At 39.0% G+C, this 24,006-nt stretch overlaps 1 protein-coding gene across 3 annotated transcripts in view; it reads right to left on the reverse strand.

Moving 5' to 3' along the window:
* Positions 1-24,006, reverse strand: part of Aff3 (AF4/FMR2 family member 3) — a 478,613-nt gene that overhangs the window by 124,548 nt on the left and 330,059 nt on the right. For all 3 annotated transcript variants that reach the window (XM_048352397.1, XM_048352395.1, XM_048352398.1), the window contains 2 exons: positions 16,408-16,444; positions 8,768-8,819 (listed from right to left, as the gene is read on the reverse strand). In XM_048352397.1, the coding sequence (XP_048208354.1) occupies positions 8,768-8,819; positions 16,408-16,444 (89 nt within the window). The remainder of the gene's footprint in view (positions 1-8,767; positions 8,820-16,407; positions 16,445-24,006) is intronic.

Here is a 24,006-nt window from a genome sequence, read left to right on the forward strand (position 1 = left end):
ATTCAAATGTACTTGAAAAAGTAAGAAAAGGATCACTTCTTGGATATCTTGAAAGAAAAGATAAAAATACCAATGTGCTTTTGACATTAAAAGAGAAGAGAAAGATATTGCATTAACTATTAATCCAAGTATAGTTTTGAACAGTTACGTGAACACATAACTTGGAAATGCTGTTCTGGCACCTAAAGAAACATTAATTTGCATCATCTCAGCAATATTTTGCAGTCTGATATCCAAAATGGAGGATCTATAAAGGTGTGGTTAAAAGCATGGGTACAGGAGCCAACTGAGTTCACATCCTATCTCTATCACAAACTCCACTGTGCAGTACTGGTTAAATTCCTTAATCTCTCGGTGCATATGTGCTTTATTTGAGCTCACAGGTATGTGAGCTGTCATATCACAGAATGATATGAACAAAGGGCTCAGTGTTAACAGCGCTCAGCCCACAGGAAGTGCTGCGTTGATTTTGTGAATGAGGGCCACATCATTGAGTCAGTCCTTCCAAGGACCTTCCAAGGACCTAACAACCTTCCACTAGGCTCCACCTCCATCGACCCTCAGCTCCGCATCGCCACACTGGGGACCAAGCTTCTAAGACATGAACTGTTGGGGAACAAACCACATACAAGCTGCAGCACTTGCCATTTGACAACCTCAGCTATCACTTGCCTTGTGTTTCTAATGCCGTTCAGGTGTCTGTGGCCTGAAGCACTGTGAAAAGGAGTACGTTTGAGTCAGATGCCCCTGTGGCCAAATCATGGCTTGCTCACATAGCTTCGTGTTGGTCACACAGCTTGGGGTCTTTAACTACAAGATGGGAAACTCTATTGTTTACTCTTGTGCATTGCAATGAAGATTCAGAGTTGATTCATTCAAAGAGTGATCTTCTGTTTCAGCTTTTACTTGCTCCTGCATAATTATCTCATATAATTATCCTAATTTCATAAGGCAGTTAGCACACAGCAGGGCATCCAGTTAGCATTTAGTAATTGCCCCTGCTTCATCATGACATGCCAGAACCTGTACCTTTCTAGCCAAATGCCTGAATTTCCATGAAGTCCTTATTTTTAAGGAAGGACCTTCTGGTATAAGAAGATCAATGTGTGCATGTGTGAAAGCATGGTCACCAGCTTTTATCCTTTCTGTCCCTTTGGCTATTTCAGTGGATTTCAGAAGCAAGGCAGAAGGTAGAATTGTCTGTGGTAGAACCTCGGAGGCCAAGGTCAACTTACTTCACAGGCTTCAGTGGGGACCATGTGAACAGCTTCACCACGCCCCTGGCCGGCAGCAGAGGCCCTCTGAGGTGAACAGGTGGGTTGAGACTGGGAAGCTGACAATTTGCTTCTGCCAGTGTCTTGGAATGCCTGCTGAATTCCAGACTCTAGGCTTGGCCAGTTCCCAGGCCACACCACTGTGCAGAAGAAACAGCACAGGCACCCGTGTCTGCAGCCACATTTCCTTGCCCCCTCACTGGCTGTGGGGGAGGCAATTCTCTTGTCAGTAGGGAAGGAGGGCAGATAAAAAGGGCTTTCCGGGCTTTCTGCCCTTTGTTCAAAAATGGGATTTCTTCCTTAACGCTTCTCTGCCAGGCCACAAAGCTCCAAGGGGCCTTGGCGCAGGGTGACTGGCTGGGTTCTCAGCTCTGATGCTGGGACCTGTGAAACCTCTATGAGCCAACTCACTTTTCTGAGACCCTGCTTTGCCCTTTTGGAATATAAGATGCAGTGCTGCACACATGGGAAGTATCCTATGATATCAAGAGGGTTCGAAGACACGCTGTGATGAGGGGCAGCGGGGAATTCAGCTTGCACATGTGTAAGGTGTGCATTTAGAAACTTTCTGTCTTAATGAGAATCGACAGAAGAGAGAGAACTACCTAACGGTATTTCTGAAGTATGAGTATGATGTGCAGTGAATGCATTGAAACTGTCCCTGCATTCACTCATGGATTTATTATCAATACTTTTCTACTAAATCAGTAGTAGGTTGTAAATGCTGGGAAAGAGTCAGACAAAAGAGCATGGAGACACTTTAGGAAAGACAATACTGTATCAGGAGAAAGGATAACCAGTCCGTCAATGTCGGGTCATAATTATTGATCACCCACTGCAACCAATCAACACGGTCATATAAGCCACGCTCTTCCACAGACCCATCGACGTCTGAGAGAAATGTCTCCATCTGCAAAAGCCACAGTGAATACAGAACGTCTCTGTGGACTGAAAGAACTCATTGCAAAGGTGCCAAACTTCCTTCCAAACTGTCCACCTTCATCAAAAGTGAATCAGCTGTACCTGTGGTCTCATTAGGAGTCACTGAAAATGTTCCTTCTCCTAGGGTGCACACCCTAAACAGCTTCCTCTTGAATCTTGACCCTGTGACTGGGTCCTAAGGTTTTCAGTTGCCAGGCTTTTGCATTTGTAGGTTCTACTCGTATGCTCCAAGGTCTCCATACACCCTGGCAATGTGGGCTTGCATGCAAACACATGTGCTGGCTGCAAATCTTGGGAGAAGCTCTTTCCTTGTCTATAAAATGAGGAAACAAGAACACAGCTGCCAAAGCCACTGGCAGACTGATGTGATCGGTAACCCAGGACCCAACCCACATGGTTTCTTTCCTTTCCTCACTCCTTTGAAACATGGCACTGAAATAGTGGGTCAGTAGCTATACTGTGTTTGGTGAGCTGGGGCTGTGAAGGTATATTTGTGTGCCTGTGACCTGTACTTAAAAACAGGAAATAAGGACAGAAAAGTCCCATTGTGTTTATAACGCTTCAGTTTGAGTAACCCACTCGCGCCCCTTCACGCACTGCTTAAGCAGCATAGAACACTGGTGTTGCTTGCTTCCCCTTCCTGGAGGGGCGGAGGCTTGCTGTCACTGCTGAGCACGTGACAGAACGCTTGATCACCCATTGCTCGCCCGGGAGAAGATCTGAATTTAAAATCCCACGTACAGTGGTTACCGAATGCCTATCATTTACACGCCATCTTGAAGGCTAAAAATGGTAAGTGGAAACCCTGTCAAGCCAGGGACAGTCCGCAGGCGCACAACAAAACACTATTTAGCCTCAAAAAGGAAGGAAACGGACACATGCTATGGTGTTTACCAACTCCGAGGACATTGTGTGACAAGAAATCAGCCACAGAAACACTACATACTGTACTTGGAGGAGGCACCTAGAGTACAGTGCGTAGACTGGTACCCAGGCTGGCAGGACCGGAATGGGGAGGCATGGCTTAGCGGGTACAAGGGGTTCAGTGTGGGGAGATAAAGAAGAGTTCTGGCGAAAACATGTGAACCGACATTATGCCACAGAACAGAACGCTTACAAATTGCTTAGGATTTAAATCTCACATGTATATTTTTAAAGTTTTTTCTTTTTTTAAGCGGGTCCTTGGGGCTTGAACTTTGGGCCTGAGCATTGTCCTGAGCTTTTCTGCTCAAGACTAGCACTTCACCCCTTGAGCCATACTGCCACTTCCCGCTTTTTCGGAGTAGTTTGTTGGAGATAAGAGTCTCGCAGACTTTCCTGCACAGGCTGGCTTCAAACCTTGGTCCTCGGGATCTCAGCCACCTGAGTCGCTAGGATTACAGGTGTGAGCCACTTGAGCCTGGCTGCTTACATGTGTTTTGCCATGATTAAAACTTTTTTTAAAAAAATCTAAATTTTAATACACCCCTCTAAGGAAGCTCCCTGACTTTGCTAACTCCCAGCACTGTTGACTGTGGTCTAAAGAACCATGCAGGCCCTTCCTGTTTCATTTTTCATTCTTGGTGTCTACAAGCAGAAGAAACAGGATCTGGCTGACTTTCTCCGGCCAAGGCCACATACAAGTTTTCTCATTTTTTTAGCTATCAAGATCCAGGCTAATCACTTCAACAGATACAGCAAAGAGTCTCAGGAGACAGGCACCTCAGAGAAGAAAAGAGCAGCCACAATTCATCATTTTAGACACAGATTGCTACAGCCAAAATAAATATTAAAGGAGGTTTCAAGTTCCTTAGGAAAAAAATAGGCTAACAATTTTCCAAAAGGCTTTGATCTCTCAAGTTCCAAACACTATTATACGATCGGTTTATATAAGCTACTAAATGCACATAAATACATGATAGATTTCTTTATACGACAGGCGCACAATTACTCCCCTGGCTATTCTTTCCCTCTGTATTTACCATTTTCTAAGTTTTACAATGAACATAGATGTTTTCAATCAGAGTTTTTCACTGCCATAAGCATTTGTCCATCTCATCTTCATACATGACATGGAGATGCCTGTTCTACACCAGGCCCGGAGAGGGGCTTGGAGCATCTCTGTTTGGTGCACTCTGTTCCATCAGCCATCAGTCTACAATATCCATGTCTTCCAAGACGTTTTCAAAGGGAAGTCAGTGGTGGAGGCAAATTCTTTGGCCTCCTTCAGAACGTATATCTTCTCTCTGGGGAGAGGTGAAGCCAAGCATTTGCTGCCAATGGTCCTGCCTGTTGAAACCCTAGGGAAGAGTTTGTTCTGGTTGACATCTCTGGAGCGGCTTGGCTGCTCAGCCTTTCTTCTTCACAGTTCCACTAGAAGACCTTTAAAAACCTTCTAACAATTTTTATTTTTATCATCCTTAATTTTTTCTGGGTTTCCCGCTTTTTCCTAAATAGCTTAAAATTCCAATTCAGTTTTTATCCTTTGTAGGGATGGCTGACAGCAGTGACTATGATTTATGGGGTGCCTATCTGTTAATAAGCACATTTCAAATACTTATTCTCTCAGGCTACAGTTGCTTTGTCCAGTTAAAGTACCTTCTACAAATGCAGAAGGTACTCCCTTGGATTTGTCTAATGCTTATCACCCTATGGGTCTGGGACTTGGAAGCGAATTTTTCAATGGTGGATAACACACAGACTAGGGTCCCGTCAGACTGTGGCCTTCACAGAATCCTGAAATCTTCATTTGGTCTGGTCACTATTTCTAGATTTTTTTCTAGTATGGGTGGTGATCTACTATGTTGGCCCATTCCTCTTTTATGGTACGTCCTGGGAAGGTCACTGTCTCCAGAAAAGCCACAGTGGTGGTGGTAAGCCTCTGGCTCTCAGGGTCTGCATCTTAGGGTGTTTGCATAGCATCTTTATCTTGGGTGAGCGTCAAACTGACTTGGCAATAGCTGTAGGAAGTAGGCTGTAGCTGAAATCTCTGCTCATCTTTCTCAGCTTGCTATTTATTGTGTTCAATTATGCCCACTGGTGGTATCTTCTCCCAGATGGGCATTCAAGGATGGATGGGAATTTATATACGGAACTGGGAGTTTTCTTTTCCCTTGCTTTCTTCTTTATGAGATGTGTTCCTTTTATTCCCACACACTTGGGCAACTGAAAATGCTATCCTCTGATACCCAAAACCATTACAACTAGTTTTTGTTTTTAACTTGAATTCTATTTTTCTTTGTGGATGGACTAGAGAATGCCCTGAGGGGATAAATTATATAAATATAGATAGTACCCAGTCTAATTCTTTTTTTTTTAAGGATCAAATCTCATAAATTATCTGTGTTTTAAAGAAGTTTTAAAATTTTTATTTTATTGTAAAGGTGATGTGATGATGTTATATAAATAGAGAAGTAGGTACATTTCTTGTCTAACAGTGTTACTTCCTCTCTCATTTCCTCCCACTTTCTCCCCCCTCACAAGTTCATTTCCAACATAGTGTCTTGTGAGTATTGCCATTGATTCACACTTTGTCCTTTGTCTCACCATTTCTGTAATTCCTCTTCCCTTCCTCAAATCAAATAAACTTATATGCAAGACTAAGGGTACTGAAATTTAAAACAAAAACAAAAACAGTGATAACAGAAGATAAAGGGGGGAGGGGAATAGGAGGGGAGGAACAAAAGAAAAAAGAAATAACAGTACACAAAAAACCCTTTAAAAGTTATTAATTTTCCAGGGTTGATAATAACTAGGTGCAGGAATTAGTTAATGTTAAGTTTTTCTATAATGAAGGTAACTCTGTCAGATATTTATGTTTTTATGTGTTTGTGTTAAGATAGTTCACCTTCACCTTCTTGAATAAGTAGATCATTAAATCACAAAGGGATCCTCATGTATTATCCAGATTTCTCTGTCCTATCAGGCAAAGCATGACTAACACTAAGATAATCAACTGTTTTTCAAAGACAGCAAGGAGGAAAGACATTTCTTTAGGAAATGGGTTTTTGTATCTGAAGACTCCTAATCCTATACTACAAGTTAAGTAAGTATATTGGATTTAAATGGCTCCTACAATCACAGAGCTATGTAGATAGAAGGGTAGACAGGCATCACTGAAGCTGTCTATCCTAACATCATGGACGTGAAAGAGGAACTGACTCTAGCGCTTTGTGATTGCTGTATCCAGTTTGCTCTGTCTCACCATTTGAGCTCCCAAGGAGCCCATTTAAAAAAAAAAATCTGTTTTACTTTAGGTCTTTTACCTGGTCTATCCTCTGAAATCTATAAACTTGTGATTGGTGAATCATTCTGATTGCTCTGATTCTAATCTTACAGGCTGAATTGTGTCTTCCTCTCATTGAAGTCCTAATCTCAGAAAATTCAGAATTTGACCTCATTTGGAGATAAGATCTTTACAGAGGTAATCAAATTAAAATGAGATCACTAGGGTAGACCCTGAAGCATCAGGATGGGCCTCATTTCAATATGGCTGGTGTTATTACAAAAAAAGGAATACAGTGGCAGGTTCAGATACAAGATGATGTGAGGACGGAAGACGAGCGCATGACCATCAGCAACAGCCCTCGGGAGGGGTCAATCAATCCTGCCAACACTTGGATCTGGGGCCAGTTCCAGAACTGTGAGAATCAATTTTTGTTGCGTAACCACCTAGTTTGTGATAGAATGTTAATGATAGCCTTGGAAAACTAGTATACCTACCATTTAACAAATAATAGGATTTCAGATTCTTGAGACCATATAACTCTCAATATGACAAGTGGGCAAAAATCAGAAGGCATATGTCATAATTCACCTACTGAGTTGAATGGCCTTTCTAATCCTCACATTCCTTATCAACGACTCAGAGAATTATCTATCCTAGCCCTGCCTACCTAAGCAGAGGTCAATGAGGCACTGTGCCTAAAAATGTAGATGCTACACTGTTTTCCTTCACAGTGCTTCTCTTGTCTGATTATAACAGAACTATCAGGAGAGATTGAGACACTCCAAGTTCAGCATGATCCATTTTGAACAGAGGCCCTTTTTAAACCTTAGGCTTTGTTTCTGTAATTTCCTGTGGGAGGCAGGATGTGGAATGTTTCCGGTTCTACCTTTTTTATATCTCCAGAGAGTTGGAAAGTTAATTTTTCACACATTACAAGAAATAAGGTACGGAGTAACGGAAACCAATTCTTGTAGAGAACGGACTTTTTAGAAATGCGTATGAGAAGACAGAGCTCTAATGGTACATCAAGCTGAATTAACAAAATTGGTGCCTGCTAAATATGATTTTACAATATGTGACATTAAATATGGCATGTTGGCAACGTATTTTCCTTTGTCTCTAAGATAATTTTGTTACTGAGAACTTGAAAAATCGTGGATCCTACAAAGTTAATGCTTTTATTAAATATAGGATCAAAATATAACGTGTTCCTATGTAGCTTACATTTTAGTTGTGTAAATTCTTAGCGAGTCTAAATGTGATTCAAAAGGCCCACATTTTTCAGTGACTGTTCCCTTTTCAGTTCTCTAGAATGCCTCCAGATGGCATTAAAACTCTTTTACCATTATATTTTGTAACACAAATAACTGAAAAATTAGTAATATTTTAACCTTTGAAGATTGTTCATATTCACTGTGATCAGAAACTACAATAGTGGAACTATTCAGAACTTTTTAAGGGAGTGCCTTAGGAAAGACAAACCTACAACCAAACCTATTGCAACATATTTGAGAACCCAATCTTGGACAAAATGAAACATACAAAATTATACCCCAAACGGTGATATCTAATGACTGACATTTAAATGCTTAGTAAGTAATAAGAACACCTAATCCATATCAGAAACTCTCACAAAGCCTGTCCTAAAACAAACAAGATGTCACTCAATGAAAGTGACAAAAGCAGCGATTTTCAAAGGAGGGGCTACTGACCCTGTAGGCCTAAGACAAATCATTTGTTATAACTCAGCAAGTAACTCAAATATTGGTACATCATTCTGGTGTACATCAATAACTGTGTTTGTGGATTCTTTGAATGTTGAGAGGACAACGATAAATCAGAGCAAGGAGACATGTTTTATATATGCCACATTTAAGAACACCAACAAACTCTTGAGTTTCCAGAGGTAACTACAATAGTATTTTTCACATCATTCAGAAGAAGACTGTAGATGCAGGTTTGTTAAAATAATTGAGCTACTTCACAGATGTGCAGAAAGAACGTCCTTAGTACGTGCAAGAAGTTTGGGAAGTTTTGACCGTGCTCGGCCCCCACCCAAATTATAAAGGGTTCACATCCTTTCTCTCCCAGCCCACACCCTCAAATCTCCTTACATTTCCACTTTATAAAGAGGAACATTTGCATTTTCACGATTCCTTTCTCTCTACTACAGCGTAAGACTTGAAAATCGCATCTGTACCAAAAAGCATTGAAAAAGACATTATCATGAGAAAAGAGAACTGGGCTTCCTTCAGTTGTGATTACTACCATTACTTGCACAGTTTCATTTTATAAGACTGATTAAAGAACAGGCATCTCCCAGAGAAACAAGAAAAAGACTTACGATGTATTCGATGTGCCATTGTCGGGACTCTCTGGCTCAGCGTCACCTTTCTCTTCAAAAGGAAGTAGAAAAAAATACAAACATGTGAGTCTTACAGTCTTCAAGATTAAGGAGAGATTAAACAAATTTCTATGTTCCTATTAACGATCTTTCAGAATGTGGAGCAGGAGGCTTTTAAAACATCTTTTATTGTCTGAGAACCGGATTCGCGAAATCATTTCGTTTTTGCAATGCAATTAGCCTAGGCGCAGATCTGAGAGTAGGTACTAAGGAGCTATTTGCAAACAACCAGAGATTTGAAGTAGAGACCTTGCCAAGAGATGAATATCTTGCAGATGGAATCGGTTTCTTTCCACTTCATTTTACAGAAAATTTAAGGGGGAAAAAATCCATTAGCATTTTACATCCAAAGCACTCTGAACTTTGATCCTTCTGCTAGCACAGGTCAAATGGGGCTATGCTGAATAACTTGGATGAGAGAATTTTATAGTACATCAAGGTTGTAGTCATGAGATGCCTAAGAATTACGCCTCAACCCTGGACAGTCTTTCCCAAGTTTGAACACAAGAAACCCCAAATCCTTCTTTGGTCATCTGATAGGCAAGACAGCTATAAATGATGCTAATCGAAATGAACTCCAAGATATGGAAACAATAGTTGTTTTTAATGCACAATGGAAGTTATTTATTTTTTTCTTTATTTTTTTTCCTTTGGTTTATCCCCTGTTGTCACTGTTTTTTATTCTGGTACCCTGTGTCTCATATATTTGTTTATTGGATATGGGAACAGAAAGACAAAGGACAAAGGGTGAATCAATGCAACAGTGATACTAACAGGACACTATGTTGGAAATGAGCTTTACAACTTTGTGTGTGTGGGGGGGGAAAGTGGGAGAAAATGAGGGTAACTGTTTGACAAGAAATTGCCTTATTTAACTGTAACCCTTCTATACACCACCTTTACAATACAATATTATTTAAAAAATAATATTGTGGGATGTGATCACCAGGAATTTAATGGGTTTAGTTAGGTTAGCCTGTAAGTACTTTGGTTTTTGGCATTATAGGGGCAATTTCTAACCCCTAGACCAGCTGGTGATGTGAGACACGACTGTCACTGGTAAGGGACCTCTCTCTGGGTTCGCTGGAAGTCGAGCACGGAGAAGAATCATTCGTGTTGCAGCTGCTGGTGGTTTTGTAGGGGTAAGAGTTAAAGGAACCCTACTAAGTTGTGAGCTGCAAAAAAAGGGGTATGCTGGTGGCAACTTGCTTTGCTGTGCTCTTTCCAGTCAGCCCTGGTTATTTCCTAGGATCCTGCAGCCTGTTGGTCAGATACTCAGGCCTAAGCATTGTGCTAAGCCCCACCTGTCTGTCAGCTGGCAATCTTAGCCTCTAGTCACCTTGTCTCAGGAATGACCTCCTTCCTATATTAGACAAAGAATATATTCCAAACATGTTGGGAAGGTGAGTGCAAAACAAACTTCCTATTTTCTTTCCTTTTTCTTATAGCAGACAGCTATGAGAAAAGGCAGGCTACAGTCATAGAGGCTTCCTATAGCCACATGGATATAGGAACTCTGGATTGTGTGCGCCCCTGGTCCAAGAACAGAAATGTGAAAGACAGCCACTTGGCCAAATGCTGATCATTTAGGAGAAAACCCAAAGTCCAAAAATGTATGCTGACAGTGAACTGACTAGTCAGGGTCTCAGTCTGTGGGAAATCAAGTTGGAGCAAAAGCAACAGATGAATAAACTTGTTCTAACACTCATACAGGGCCGATGCAATGCACGAGACCTGGTCAACTGGCTTCTGTGCTAGAAAAATACTATTTTTTTTTCCATTGAAGCACCATCATTGCTGATACAATTGTCAAAGAGAGGCAGAACACTGTAGATAAAAGACACAGCTAAGTGGAGGTTTAATTTTTCTCTCCTATATCGATTTGTCTTTTCCTCTTTGGATTTGGAGAAACTGTTTACTCTCCCAGGTTAGAGCTGCCAGCAGATATGCCTTGCACCATTATAATCAAGGACGTAAAATAGCAGTCTCAGCTACGGCAGATAACAGTAAACATTTCCAAACCATTTGTGCCAGAAAACGGAGACTCAGTCCTATAAAAGGCTACCTTAGGAGGTCTGAATAAAGTATGTTTTACCTTGACCAACAATGCTTCCAAATAACCCGCAGGTACGGAGGCCACAGGCTGGGTTGCACATGGGAACTGGGGGCTGCCGGAGACATGGGCTTGCTTCAGCTGGGGACAGAGCTGCAGCTGATTATCTCTGCTCTTAGCAGCACTTATGTTGTGGCAACAGGGAAAACAAAATAGGTTCTGGCAAATAGGAAGGGTACCCTGGGGCCAAATGGGCCATTCAGGAAGGGTGTTAGTGTGAGCACGCTCCGCAACTTCAGTGCTACAATGAAATAAGCGTTTGGGGGGGAAAGGGAGCTCTAGATGAAGCCAGAGAAGACAGTTTTGTTTTGTTTTCTTTCAAGAAGAAAAGAATGCAAAAATGTCCCCCAACATCTTGAAATTTTAGATGATGCAATTTCTGAGGTTAATGGGAAATATTTAAGGACAGGAGGAGCCATAGAGGATTGTAGTCTCTTTATCAAGACCCAAGGGAAGATGATGAAGGTAAAGATAGAAGACTCAGTCTGAGGTCTGGCTGGCCACTGGGAGAGGCCGCTGCAGCCCACAGGGAGGACTGACTGGGGTCAGCTGGCTGATCTCAGCTGCCTTCCCCGTGGAGACTAGCCCCTCAGCTGCTTTAGGAGGGAGCTGGCCCTGGTCATTAACAAGCTAGACAAGAGAGACTGGCTTAGGGGCAGTGGAGTGACTCTGCATGTGGAGAAACAATTACAGTGAAGATGGGGGACTGAGCCACTGAGAAGACGAGGCATATGTGCTAATGCATACAGAGTCTGGTATATGCGTATGTGTATGTTACATGTATTTTAGCATGTTACACGTATTTTCAGTTGACAGTCTTCTGATGATCTGTCACTAGTATAGAACTATATGCTAAAGTAGAAGAGGTTAGTTAGGGTTGGGGATGTAGCTCAGTGGTAGAGTGTATACTTAGCATGAGTGAGGCCATGGGTTTAATTCCCATCCTCCAAACCCTGTTTTTGTTCTTAAGCCTCAACAGCTATAGATTTCTTCTTACCTTGGCAACATCTAAAATATTTACATTCTGTTTAGGAACTATTAATGAGTTATCCTCGTAAATATTAATTTAGATAATAATTTAATCTTTGGACCCGCCTATAGGTCAATTACATATATTATAAACCAATAAGCAGCATGTAGAGAATCATAATTTAAATATTAGGTATTAAAAAACAAAGTCTCATGTGAAGAAGGAAATGTACTAAAGCTAAATGAAAGCAAATATTTCTGACATTTATTGCAAATGAGTTCTCATTCTTCTATTCCTTTATGTTAAAGGTTAGTTTTTTCAAGTACATACTAGAACTTTTCTAAAAGATTGTTACAGTGTTTATTATCTATCTATCTATCTACCTACCTATCTATCTATCTATTTACCTACCTATCTATCTACCTACCTATTTATCTATCTATCAAGCTAGCTAGCTTTTATCAATCATCTGTCTACTTTTGTGCTGTTATCAGGGTTTGTTCTTGAAGAGTGACTTGGAGAGAATTTGTGTCTTTACAATAGTACATCTTGTTATCATACCCTCCATTTATTTAGGTGTTCTTAGTATGTTTTGATAATTTATAATTTTCTTTATTGAAGTCTTGCCTATGTTGGCCAGGCTTATGGTGTAGTAAGTTTATTTCTGAGGTCAGCATTAGTTAACATTTTTAAACTGTGTTTTCTATTTGTTCATGAAGAAAAATGCAACTGATGATGTGCACATCAAAATTTATTTTTAATTCTAGTAATTCAGCTGTATGTTGTTTTGAGTTTTCTACAATTGTATAATTTGAAATGAGATTTTTTTTCCTTTCTAACACATACTTGTATAAACATTTGTTTCTTTTTTTCCTAATTTACTACCTTGATCAACAGTTTTCTAGCTGAGCCAACGTCTTAATCTAATTGTCAGAAGCATGCTATAAATACTTGAGTATTTAAAAAGATGCTTTTCTAAGATCTTGGAGGTATCATTTGTGCTAATAAAATAACCTTCTATTTTCAATTTAATAAGTTTTTTTTTTTGTTTGTTGTTTTTTTAAAGCTGGTCTTGGGGCTTGAATGCTAGGCCAGGCCCTGAGCTCTTTTGCTGAAGGAAAGAGCTCTACCACTTGAGCCGCAGCGCCACTTCTGGCTTTTACTGTGTTTAACCATAGAGACTTAGGGACTTTCCTGTCTAGGGTAGCTTCAAACTGCAATCATCATTCCTCAGCCTCTTGAGTAGCTAGGATTACAAGAGTGAGCCACCAACGCACAGATTATTAAGTATCTTTTCCTTTGGGTTATGTGGAGTGGGTTTTTTGGGGGGGTCACTTCCGGGGCTTGAACTCAATGTCTTGTGCTTTCAATCAGCTTTCTGGTCCATAGCTGATGCTCTGTCAATTTGAGCCACATCTCCAGTCTGACATTTTGTTGGTTAATTGGAAATGGATTCTTGTGGATTTTTTTTGCCTAAGCTGGCTTCATACCACCTTTCCAATAAACATTTACTTACTCTGCTTCAATATTTAATATAATGAATTATGTCAATATACTTAAAAACAGAATTTTGAATTCCTAGGATAGAACTTCAATTATAAATAACATTTTAAATTATATTTTGATGGACATTTATATTTCCTTAGTGTTTTGCATTTACAGTCATGAATACAATTATCCTGAAATTCCTCTTTTCTTTGTACTGTTTTTTGTTTTTCTATCCAGGCTATGCTGACCTGGTAGAAAGAGTTGGAAACTACTGTTCTTGCCCTAATCTTCAAGAAACTGTATCAGTTTGAAATTTTTTTCTTCCTGTGATTTTTGGTAGAATTCTTGGTAAAAAGTGTCTCGTTTGGGCTGGGGATATGGCCTAGTGGCAAGAGTGCTTGCCTCGTATACATGAGGCCCTGGGTTCGATTCCCCAGCACCACATATACAGAAAATGGCCAGAGGTGGCGCTGTGGCTCAAGTGGCAGAGTGCTAGCCTTGAGCAAAAAGAAGCCAGGGACAGTGCTCAGGCCCTGAGTCCAAGGCCCAGGACTGGCAAAAAAAACCCAAACCAAAACAAAAAAAAAAACAAAACAAAAAAGTGTCTCGTTCTAGAACTATGCATGAAATAATTTTTGCTGTGCATTTTATATCAAACATATGCAGGATTTAAAAAATCATTTCAACTATGTTCATTTTTTATCTAATTTTGAAAAAGTTAGGTAAAATTTTTTCACTTTGTATTACTGATTTTGCCAGTGGAATGTGCACTTTGTTCCTCTTTGCAGTCCTGTGGTGATTTGTACATTTTCTCTTTCTGTCTTGATCATTCTTTCCAGGAAGTTCCTCAATTTATACTTAAAAAAAAAACCTCTCTGTACATCAGTTTGATAATAAACATTTGAAAAAAAATAAATTATAGTATGAGTAAATTTGCAATCACACCACAATTATGCTAAAAAAAACCCCAAACATTTGGCTGCATCGATGTGCAAAATCTGGGTTTTCTATCATATTATTTTCTGCTTTTGTCTTTTTTTAATTAAGACTTTCTGTTTGTTTTGGGTTTACTTAGCTCTTTTTTGGTCTACCTCCTTAAGATGGATACACAGTTCTTTAGTTTTTTCTTTTGTAATATAAGCAGTTAAAGCTATAAATTTCCCTTTGGTGTTTGTACATCTCCCCTGCTGTAACTGTTGTTGTTATTTTCAATATGCCATGTGAAATTATGCCCTTTTTCTTTTGTCTTTCCTGTGGTTTTTACCCCTGATATCACTGTAAGTGATTTTGGGCCCCTGGATATTGTATATACGTGTATTGGAACTAGGGGAGGGAAAGGGAATACCAAAATCGAGAGACAAAGGATAAACCATTCCAAAAGCAATACTTACAAAACTATATGGTGTAAACCAACTGTACAACTCACGGGGGGGAGAGGGAAGTAGGGAGGCGGAGGGGGGTGGAAATGAGAGAGGAGGTAACAAGTTAAATAAGAAATGTACTCACTGCCTTACGTATAAAACTAACCCCTCTCTCTGTACATCACTTTGACAATAAAGAAATGAAAAAAAAGTTTTAATTTAAAAAGAGACATAAACCAAGGGTGGAAGAAGTGTCAACTTTTCTCAAAAATGCTGCATGCCCAAAATAAAATTCCTTCTATTTTTACACAACTTGTTTCCCTAACTTGGAGTTCATTTTGCTCAGCATTATCTTATGTGTTCGTATGGACACAGCTATTGAGCTATTGTGATCTTCTGCTGACTTTTTTTGGGGGGGGGTGGGGTGGGGAGTTGCCAGTCCTGGGGCTTGGTCTCAGGGCCTGAGCACTGTCCCTGGCTTCTTTGTGTTCAAGGCTAGCCCTCTGCCACTTGAGCCACAGCGCCACTTCTGGTTTTTGAGTGATTAACTGGAGATGAGAGTCCCATGGGGACTTTTCTGCCTGGGCTGGCTCCCAACTGCAATCCTTAGATCTCAGCCTCCTGAGTAGCTAGGACTGTCGGCATGAGCCACGGGCGCCCAGCCTATTTCAATATTTAAGTATTGAATGGCACATGTAATGCTTTAATATTATATTATAAAAAAAAACCCTCTTACCTACAAAACTTATCTTAGAAAGTTTTACAAAAGCTCTTGGCTGGTTTCTGTGTCCTCAGTAAGCACTACGGAGGGCGGCACAAGTGAGTGATACTGCCTAGTGCTAGGTGCCCTCACCGCCTCCTCTGACCTCGGATGGTTCTGGGATGCCCGGGAGCACCTGTCTCAGTATTTTTTCCTGGAAACCCTTTTGCCTTCCAGTGTTGCAGTGGAGGAACCTCAGTTCAGTTCTAGACACACGAGCTTGGAGCTATTTTCTTCTGCAAACATAGCGACTGGCAACGATGCCATCAGCCCACTGTGCACATGAAATGAACAAAGCCCCGTCCGTGTGGATGTGCTTCTAGGATGGGAACGGCAGCGTTTACACATCTTAATGCCCTAGACAAAATTAATATTAGTCGTGCCAAGGGAGAGAATTAGGACACTACTTCATGGAATGCTTCCATCTTTGATGACAAAGTTCATGTGTTTTATTGGCCACTGGACTGAATAAGGAAACCACTTCAACAGTCTACCCATTTCAAAGAGGATATAGAATATATATCACGCAAGTTGTGATTTTTCTCCAAAAATTCTGAAGTCATTTACTTTGAAGTCTTTGAACTGCTTCATTTTCTTTTGAGACTCATTTATTTGCCTTTTAATTTTTTTCCTTTAAACATGTATTAGGATGCAACTCTAATAATGCATAAACTCCTCTCTCATAGGATTATGTTGAAATTCTTTCTTCCTTGAATATTGGTACCCAGGGTCACCAAGAATCATATCCACTTGGGGAGCGCTTAAACAAATGCCCCACCAAGTTTTTTTTTGTTGTTTTTTTTCCCAGTGAATTCCTTCATCTGCCATTGATTCATCTTCTCTCCCTCCCCCTCCCCCATTTAACACTATAGAGACAGACTTTCTTACTTGGATTATTGTGTCCAGAAGATACAAGCTGCGAGTCCTAAAAGAACAAGAAATAGCAATTAATTTGACTATTTTGGCTTTCCAATCCCAAGCTGAACAAGAGATATATTATTGGTTATTCATAAGAAATTCACTGATCATAACTACCAGCTACTGTCATGAGAATATGCTTAAGTAGTTCTGAGAATATAGTTCATAATCACATTTATTTTGTATTAATGACTTCTTGTTCTGTTTATTATTGAGGTGAAATTCACATAACAAAAATTATCTTGAAGAAAACAGTGGCATTTAGAACATTCACAATGCTGTTCAAGCACCGCCTCTATCTCCTTGCAAAGTACTTTCGTCACTCCAAAATAAAGGCTCCTACCCATTAAGCAATGGCTCCTCATTTCACTTTTCCTTTCAACAACTCATTTCCATATTTGTCTATGGATTTATCTATTTTGCATATTTTGTATACACAGAATCATATAGTGCATGATGTTTTAGGTCTGGCTTCTTTCAGTTAGCACAGTGCTCTGGAGATTCACCCTTGTTACAGGACATATCCTTTCCTCCTCCTCTCCCGTCCTCTCCCCTCCCTTCTCCTCTCTTTTCCTTTTTTTTAAAATTGATTTTTCCTTGGATAGGATATCACTATGCAGTCCAAGCTTATCTCAAATTTGTAATCCTACTGACTTTGCTCCCCGAGTGCTCAGATTACAGGCCTGTATCACTATGCTAGGTTTCCATTCACTTTTATGGATGACAAAAAAATATATATCATAATGTTTTTTATCCATTTGTCTACTGATGGGTGTTTGATCAATTTCTACCTTCTATATACCATAAACACTTTTACGAACACATATACATGTTCTTGTTCTAGTCCCTGTTTTCAATTCTTTTCTGTACATACTTAGGAGTGAAACTTTGGGGTCATATGATAACTCCATGTAATTTTTTTTGGGTATATGTCAAGTAGTTTTCAATGTGGCAGGACTGTTTTGCATTCCTACCACAAATACACAAAGGTTCTAACTTCTCTAGATCCTCAACAACACTTGTTGTTTCCTATTAGAAAACAATCTAGCCAGCCTTGTGGGGATAGATAGTGGTATATGTCATTGTGTTTGACTTATATTTACCTAAAAACTAGGGACATTGAATATTTTTCCATGTGTTCATTGGCCATTTGTAAATATTCTTTGAATAAGTACCTATTCAATTCCTTTGTCATTTTTAATACTATTATTTAGTTAGAAGAGTTCATTATACAGTCTGGATACTATATATTAGATATATTACTTGCCAATATTTTTCCCATTCTCTTAATTAGCTTTTCCCTTTATTGATAATGTTCTTTATGGAACAAAAGTTTTCAATTTTGATGAATTTCATTTTAATTTTTCTTTTGTTTCTTATTCTTTCAGAGCCATATCTAAGAATCCATTGCCTAATCTGATAAAGGCTTAATTATGGTTTCTTTTAATGAGGCTAATGGTTTTAGTTCCTATATGTAGTCACTGATCTATTACATTATTGACTTGGAATGTAACTCATTTTACTCTGAATGCACTTTAATGCTAGAGCCTCCTGCAGAGTTTGGCAACTCTCTTTTCTACCAAAGGCATGCTACTGAACAACTGTTATCAATCACACAGAGGTTGACAAAAAGATATTTACAGATACACCTCTATCTGTAAGGGTACAATGCAAGTATTGTGCAGTATTTTAAGACAGTTACTACTCAGATTAGAAACTGACCCTCATCTTGCTTCTATTAAAGTGAGATGTGAAATTATGTCTTGAGAATTTACCATTTTCCTCCTTTGCAAAATTCTCATTCAACATGAATATAAGGGTGAAAAAAATGATGAGATGGTAGGCATGTAAAAATAGCAGCATATAAATTCTAACAGAACTCCTTTATAATTCTGGTATGTAGAATAAAAATCCATTGATAGGGAATTAAGTTCTATGATGTGGCTTAATGTATTTTAACAGAATTTAATAGGACTTAATGGGATTTATGACATATTCAAGTTCAAGTAAGAATGTCTGTTGTAAAACAAGAATTTCAGCTTGGTGAGTAGGATATGGGTAAGAATAGGAAAGGAGAAATCCCGCCCTGTTGGGAGAATTGAGCTACATATAGGCAGATGCCTAATAAAACTTCATTCAGTGTTGGTAATAATAACCCATTTATCTGAAGAAAGAACAAGTTCAAATCTTACTCTGAGGGCTGGGGATATGGCCTAGTGGCAAGAGTGCTTGCCTCGTATACATGAGGCCCTGGGTTCGATTCCCCAGCAACACATATACAGAAAATGGCCAGAAGTGGTGCTGTGGCTCAAGTGGCAGAGTGCTAGCCTTGAGCAAGAAGAAGCCAGGGACAGTGCTCAGGCCCTGAGTCCAAGCCCCAGGACTGGCCCCCCCCCCAAAAAAAATCTTACTCTGAGGTTCAGATTTTGGAAAGTTATATGATGATAAAATATTGCTCTTGAAAGATAGACTAAAATTCAATCTTCAAAACAATGGCCTATTTTGGATGAATGCTATTAGCATGAGGATATCTACAGTGACATTCACCAGGTAGACTGCTGTGTTTTCTTCATTCCTTTGTATTTAAATTTTCTGAACATGTTAGTTTTATAAGGCTTTCATTGGTGACAAAAACTGTGGGCCCTAGAGTTAATACTTCTACGCTGTCTGTAGATTTCATCTTCCATTTACCATCCGTTACCAAAAACAATAACTGACAGTTTTCAACATTATGTAATAAAAATTGTAATCGTTTATTTTTAGCTAATGTTAAACATGAAGTTTTAGTGCAAACATCTGGTATGAAGTTTATTTGTAGTTTTTGGTGCATGCTAGCAACCAAGAGGGAGATATATAGTAAACTTTCCAACTCCCAAGCATTTCTCTTGACATTCACTGGCTTTCTTTATCATCCTAGGTTATAAAGAGAAAGGCAGAATTGTGGATTCTGTACTGATGCTGGAATTCTTCTCTATAAAGCTTTATAAAAAGTACTCAACAAGAGTAACTCCAGACCAAGTCTAATGCCAAAAGACTTACAGCCACCTGAAATGCTTGTGAAACTCCAATGGGCTGGGACACAGCCCTTCTGAAATAAGGAAGACATCCGACACCTTTCTTGAGTTATTTATTTGCATTTCAAAACTTAGGAGATTGATGGAAATGAAAAGGAAAAGGGCAGAGGAAATTCATTTTCTTCTCTCCTGGTTGGATACCTGGTAATGGCAGCCAATTTAAAGCACTGTTTTCTTTAGCAAATCCAATTACTTTTGAGATTTGAAGAATGAGGCTGCAGGGCCTGGTAGTGTTTGTCTATGGAATTCTGACTTCAAATTCAGTCCTCAGAGAATTAAAAAATAATAGCCAAGTCCATTATCAATTGACTTTACTATGTATTAGGTCCTTTAATATTCTGATAGAATGAGGAAATTATTGTAAGTATTGAGCTAATCAATTTAGTGGCCCTGGAAATTTAGAATGCTCAGTAAAATCAACTTTTCCTTGTGAGATCAAAAGGCCCCTTTAATCTTAGTAAGGCCACATTTCATTATGTGGCAGTCATTTGGGGGATTTTTGCCTCTCAAATTCCAGAAACAATTCTAGCCCAACACTTAGGCAATGATGAACTCAAACTTTAATAGTCTAATCAATCAGCTGCAATGTCCATCTGTCAACGTATCAATTTTGTCAAGACAAAGGTTAAAAGAGTTACACCACAGGACTTATATGTATAGTATGCCCATCTACCATATGCAAGGCCCTAGCTGGGTTCGCCTCCTAGAATCATAAGACAAACACACAAAAGGAGGTACTCACTGTGAAAATTAATAACCACCTTTGCACTAGGCAAAATACTGGCGCTCCAAAGATAGCTGCCTACTAATTCCCATGAGCTGTGAATATGTCATCTCACTTGGAGAAAGGGACTTTGCAGAAGTAACTCCATGAATACTTCTGGGGTAGGAGATTATTCATGGAAGCCATTATAACCACAGGGGTCCAAATTAGGACAAGAGGACTGCAGGAGGGTCAAGGATGTGACACAGGACGCAGTGGTGATAGTGATAGTGCATCCTGAGTAAGGAAGGAGACTTCTGGAAGTTGTGCTTTTGCCTGCAAGACAGGGTTCTTCCCTGAAGCTTTCTTAAGGAAGGCAGCCCTGCCCGTACCCTGACTTTTCTCAGTGTAGCTGATTTTAGAGCGCTGACCTTCACAGTGCAAGACAGCAGGTGTGTATTCTATCAAGGCATTAAATGTGTGGTAGAAACAGGAACCATGCCACTGTGTTTCATTGGTATAAGATACATGATCAGTACTTATACCGAGCCACTTGAAAAACACTATTAAAATCATTCAATGCTCTTCACCTTTGTAAAGTCACTTATTCATTCTTTCTTGGGCAAGGTAAACAGTCCTAGAGGTGAAAGAGTTTCATGAAAATTGTAGAGTATAATGAATTTCTAGAACGTATTTGTATTGCAGAATTGGAAGTTTGTACTCTGACCAATGTTTCCTAATAACCATTGCACTATATTCCTGCTATTATTATATCCCCACTTCTACAGGTTTGGCTACTATGGCTATTACATATAAGTGAAGTCATACAGTATTTTTCTTTCTTTGTCTGGCTTATTTCAGTCAGTGTAAAGTTTATAATATATGATACCTATATCACATAAACATACATATGATATCGGTGTACATATCACACATATCGTACACACAACACATCTACCTGCATGTCATGCATATGAATGATATGCAGCATAATATACCAGGAATGTGACTACAGTTAGCAATATCATATTGATAATATTGCATGCTTAAAATTTGGATTGGAAGATATGCTAGAAGGGCTTGTCTCTGGAGATTCCTTACATTCCTTATGACAGCAGTGATCATTTTACAAAAAAAGAACTATGTGAGGTGGGATAGATACTGATTAGCGTATTGTGATGATTACTTATGTTACAATATATGCAAATATTGAAACATCACACTCATTGCTTTAAATATATACGTTTTGTCAGTAACTCAATAGAATTACCAAAATGAAAATTTTGCACTTAATGATTCCTGGCTTGTCTGTTTTTGAGACAAAGTCTTAGTTCACATTGTCCTATTACTTATTATGTATCCCAGGCTGGTCTCTAACTTGAGATCTTTCTGCCTTTCTCCTCCTAAGGGCAAAGATTACAAGTATTTACTACTGTGCTTGGTCTATAGTAATGAGATAAAATCCCACTTTCTTTTCTAGAGTAAAGTTACTGCTTTTTCTTAAGTGTTTATATGAAAAAGGACATTTAGAGGAAGTCACAACAAAACTTCCTTTGGGGTGTACCCAATTATATCAAAACCTATCACAGATATGCATATTTAACCATGCTTCTTTGACTATATTTTGGACAGGTATTTTTTTTTGTCAAATCATATGCAAATATTCATTTTGTTCTAAGTGTGGCAAGGTGACGTTACTGGAAATACATAATGCAGAAACTATTTAGCAAAATTTGCCTGTATTCAGAGAAGTACAAGCCTAAGAACTTCAGATGCGTTCCACTTAAGATTAACAATGCGATTCCACTTCATTTATTAGGTGTTGTCAGCGAGACATAAACAATTTCCTATTTGATCCTTTATTGAAAATGTGGAGCTGGTCCCAATTTTGTTTTTTTAGGGTTCTGAACACTCTCGAAAGTCTTGAACTACACCATCAGGCCTTTGTGCTTCAGTTATGTTCCAGAGCCTTATGCTTTTGCTGGAACCAGCCATGGTCCAAGATCCTTCTACCTATAATTCCTCCTAATTATATAGCTGGGATCTTGCTAAAATTTTTGGATGGTGTGCCACTGAACTTTGTTCTTCGTATCTCTTTCTGTCTTCTAAGTCGCTGGGATAACAGGCATAAGTCACCACACCTGGTCTTTTCTTTTTGAGAAGTGGTTTTGCTATGTTGCCGAGGCTAGTCTCAAAGTTTCGGAATCAAGTGATTCTTTTACATCAGCCCTTTGGATATATGAGAAGACAGGCGTGTTTTACTCTCCTTGTCTCAGTTTCTAAACAATAAATGATTGGGAAAAATTAGATGAATATACTGAAAAAATAGGATCAAGAATCCTGAAATAAATCTGTGTATTCATGTGACATTCAACGATTGGTATATGGGGTATTTCAAACTAGTGGGAGAATAAATGAGCTAATGTACTGATAGTAAGAATTACTAAAAAGACAGCGTCTTATTCTATACCATCCGCATGTACTTTTAAACCTAAAAACATACAAAAGAACTAGGATAAAATAGAGACTACTGTTAGCATGTCTTTAAAAGGGAGACTTTTCCCCCACTAACCTGAAAATTAAACACTTTTCTGGTATCAAAGGCACATAAATAAGGTTACAAAATGGTTCCATTATACGTAATAGACAAATGAATAAGATATAAGGAGCTCCTACAAATCATTTTTATGAAGTGGCAGTGGATATGAATGGGCAATTTGCAAAGGAAAACAGTCACTGCTCAGGCCTGGAAGTAATTGGGGAAATGCAAATTAGAACAATGAGGTATCAACTTTTCATCCATCACACTGACACAATGATAAAATCCCCGATAATATTAATCATTGGCTATGATACAGAAAAAGAACTCCTGAATTACAGCCAAGTGTAAATGTGGCTTTTCAAGGCTCTGGGGCTATGACTACTGCTCCAGGTGCCCTGATTGGGGCACTTGATTGTGGCAGGCTATGAAGAGGCACACACAAATGGGCTGCAGTAACTGAATTTGTAATAATAGACCATAAGCAATCTCAATGCCCATCAAAAGGAGCTTGCTTTAAATCAATCGTAGCAAACCTGTACCACACAATATTTTGTTGCTCTTTAGAAGAGGATGAAAATTTCTATAGGCTAGTTAGAAGATCCTCAAAAATACTTTGTTAAGGGAGGTAAAAATCGACTCTTAGACTGGACTTTATTCTTGTGATAAGAGTAATGAGTAATTATTTCAAATAATTCACTGTAGAAGGTTGTAATATTGTTATTCACCAATGATATTTATGTATTATGGCAATCTGGAAGAAATCAACTATGAAAAAGTGCTTGGAATACACTTAAAAGTTAAAAAATTACACGTGATGATATATACGTGTAAGTCACAGGGGCAATGACTAAGTATACACTCAAACTCTTGCTTGTAATCTCTGGTTTGGCATGTATAGTGTGATGGAATACACACTAGTACAATTTAATTTTGTGACGTGGTTTTTCTATGTTTTTCCTTAGCATAAAAATTACATTTTGGGTCTTTAAAACATGTTACGCTTTAAGAAAAGATATTCAAGAGAACCTAAATATCACATCCTAAATTCTAATACATTCATTTTAAGTAGACCATTAATTTAACAATAGCTTTTCAGGAAAAAAAGACCCCAGGACAAACAATCCCACTGAATGTGACTGTAAGATGTGACTATAAGATGTGTTTCAACCTCACCAATGTTTTTAGAGAAAATGACAGGTTTAACAAGCATCACATTCTGCAGAAAATGAAACAGGTAAGGAAGACAGCCA

The sequence above is a fragment of the Perognathus longimembris genome, chromosome 8 (assembly GCF_023159225.1).
Source record: "Perognathus longimembris pacificus isolate PPM17 chromosome 8, ASM2315922v1, whole genome shotgun sequence".
Classification (NCBI taxonomy): domain Eukaryota; kingdom Metazoa; phylum Chordata; class Mammalia; order Rodentia; family Heteromyidae; genus Perognathus; species Perognathus longimembris.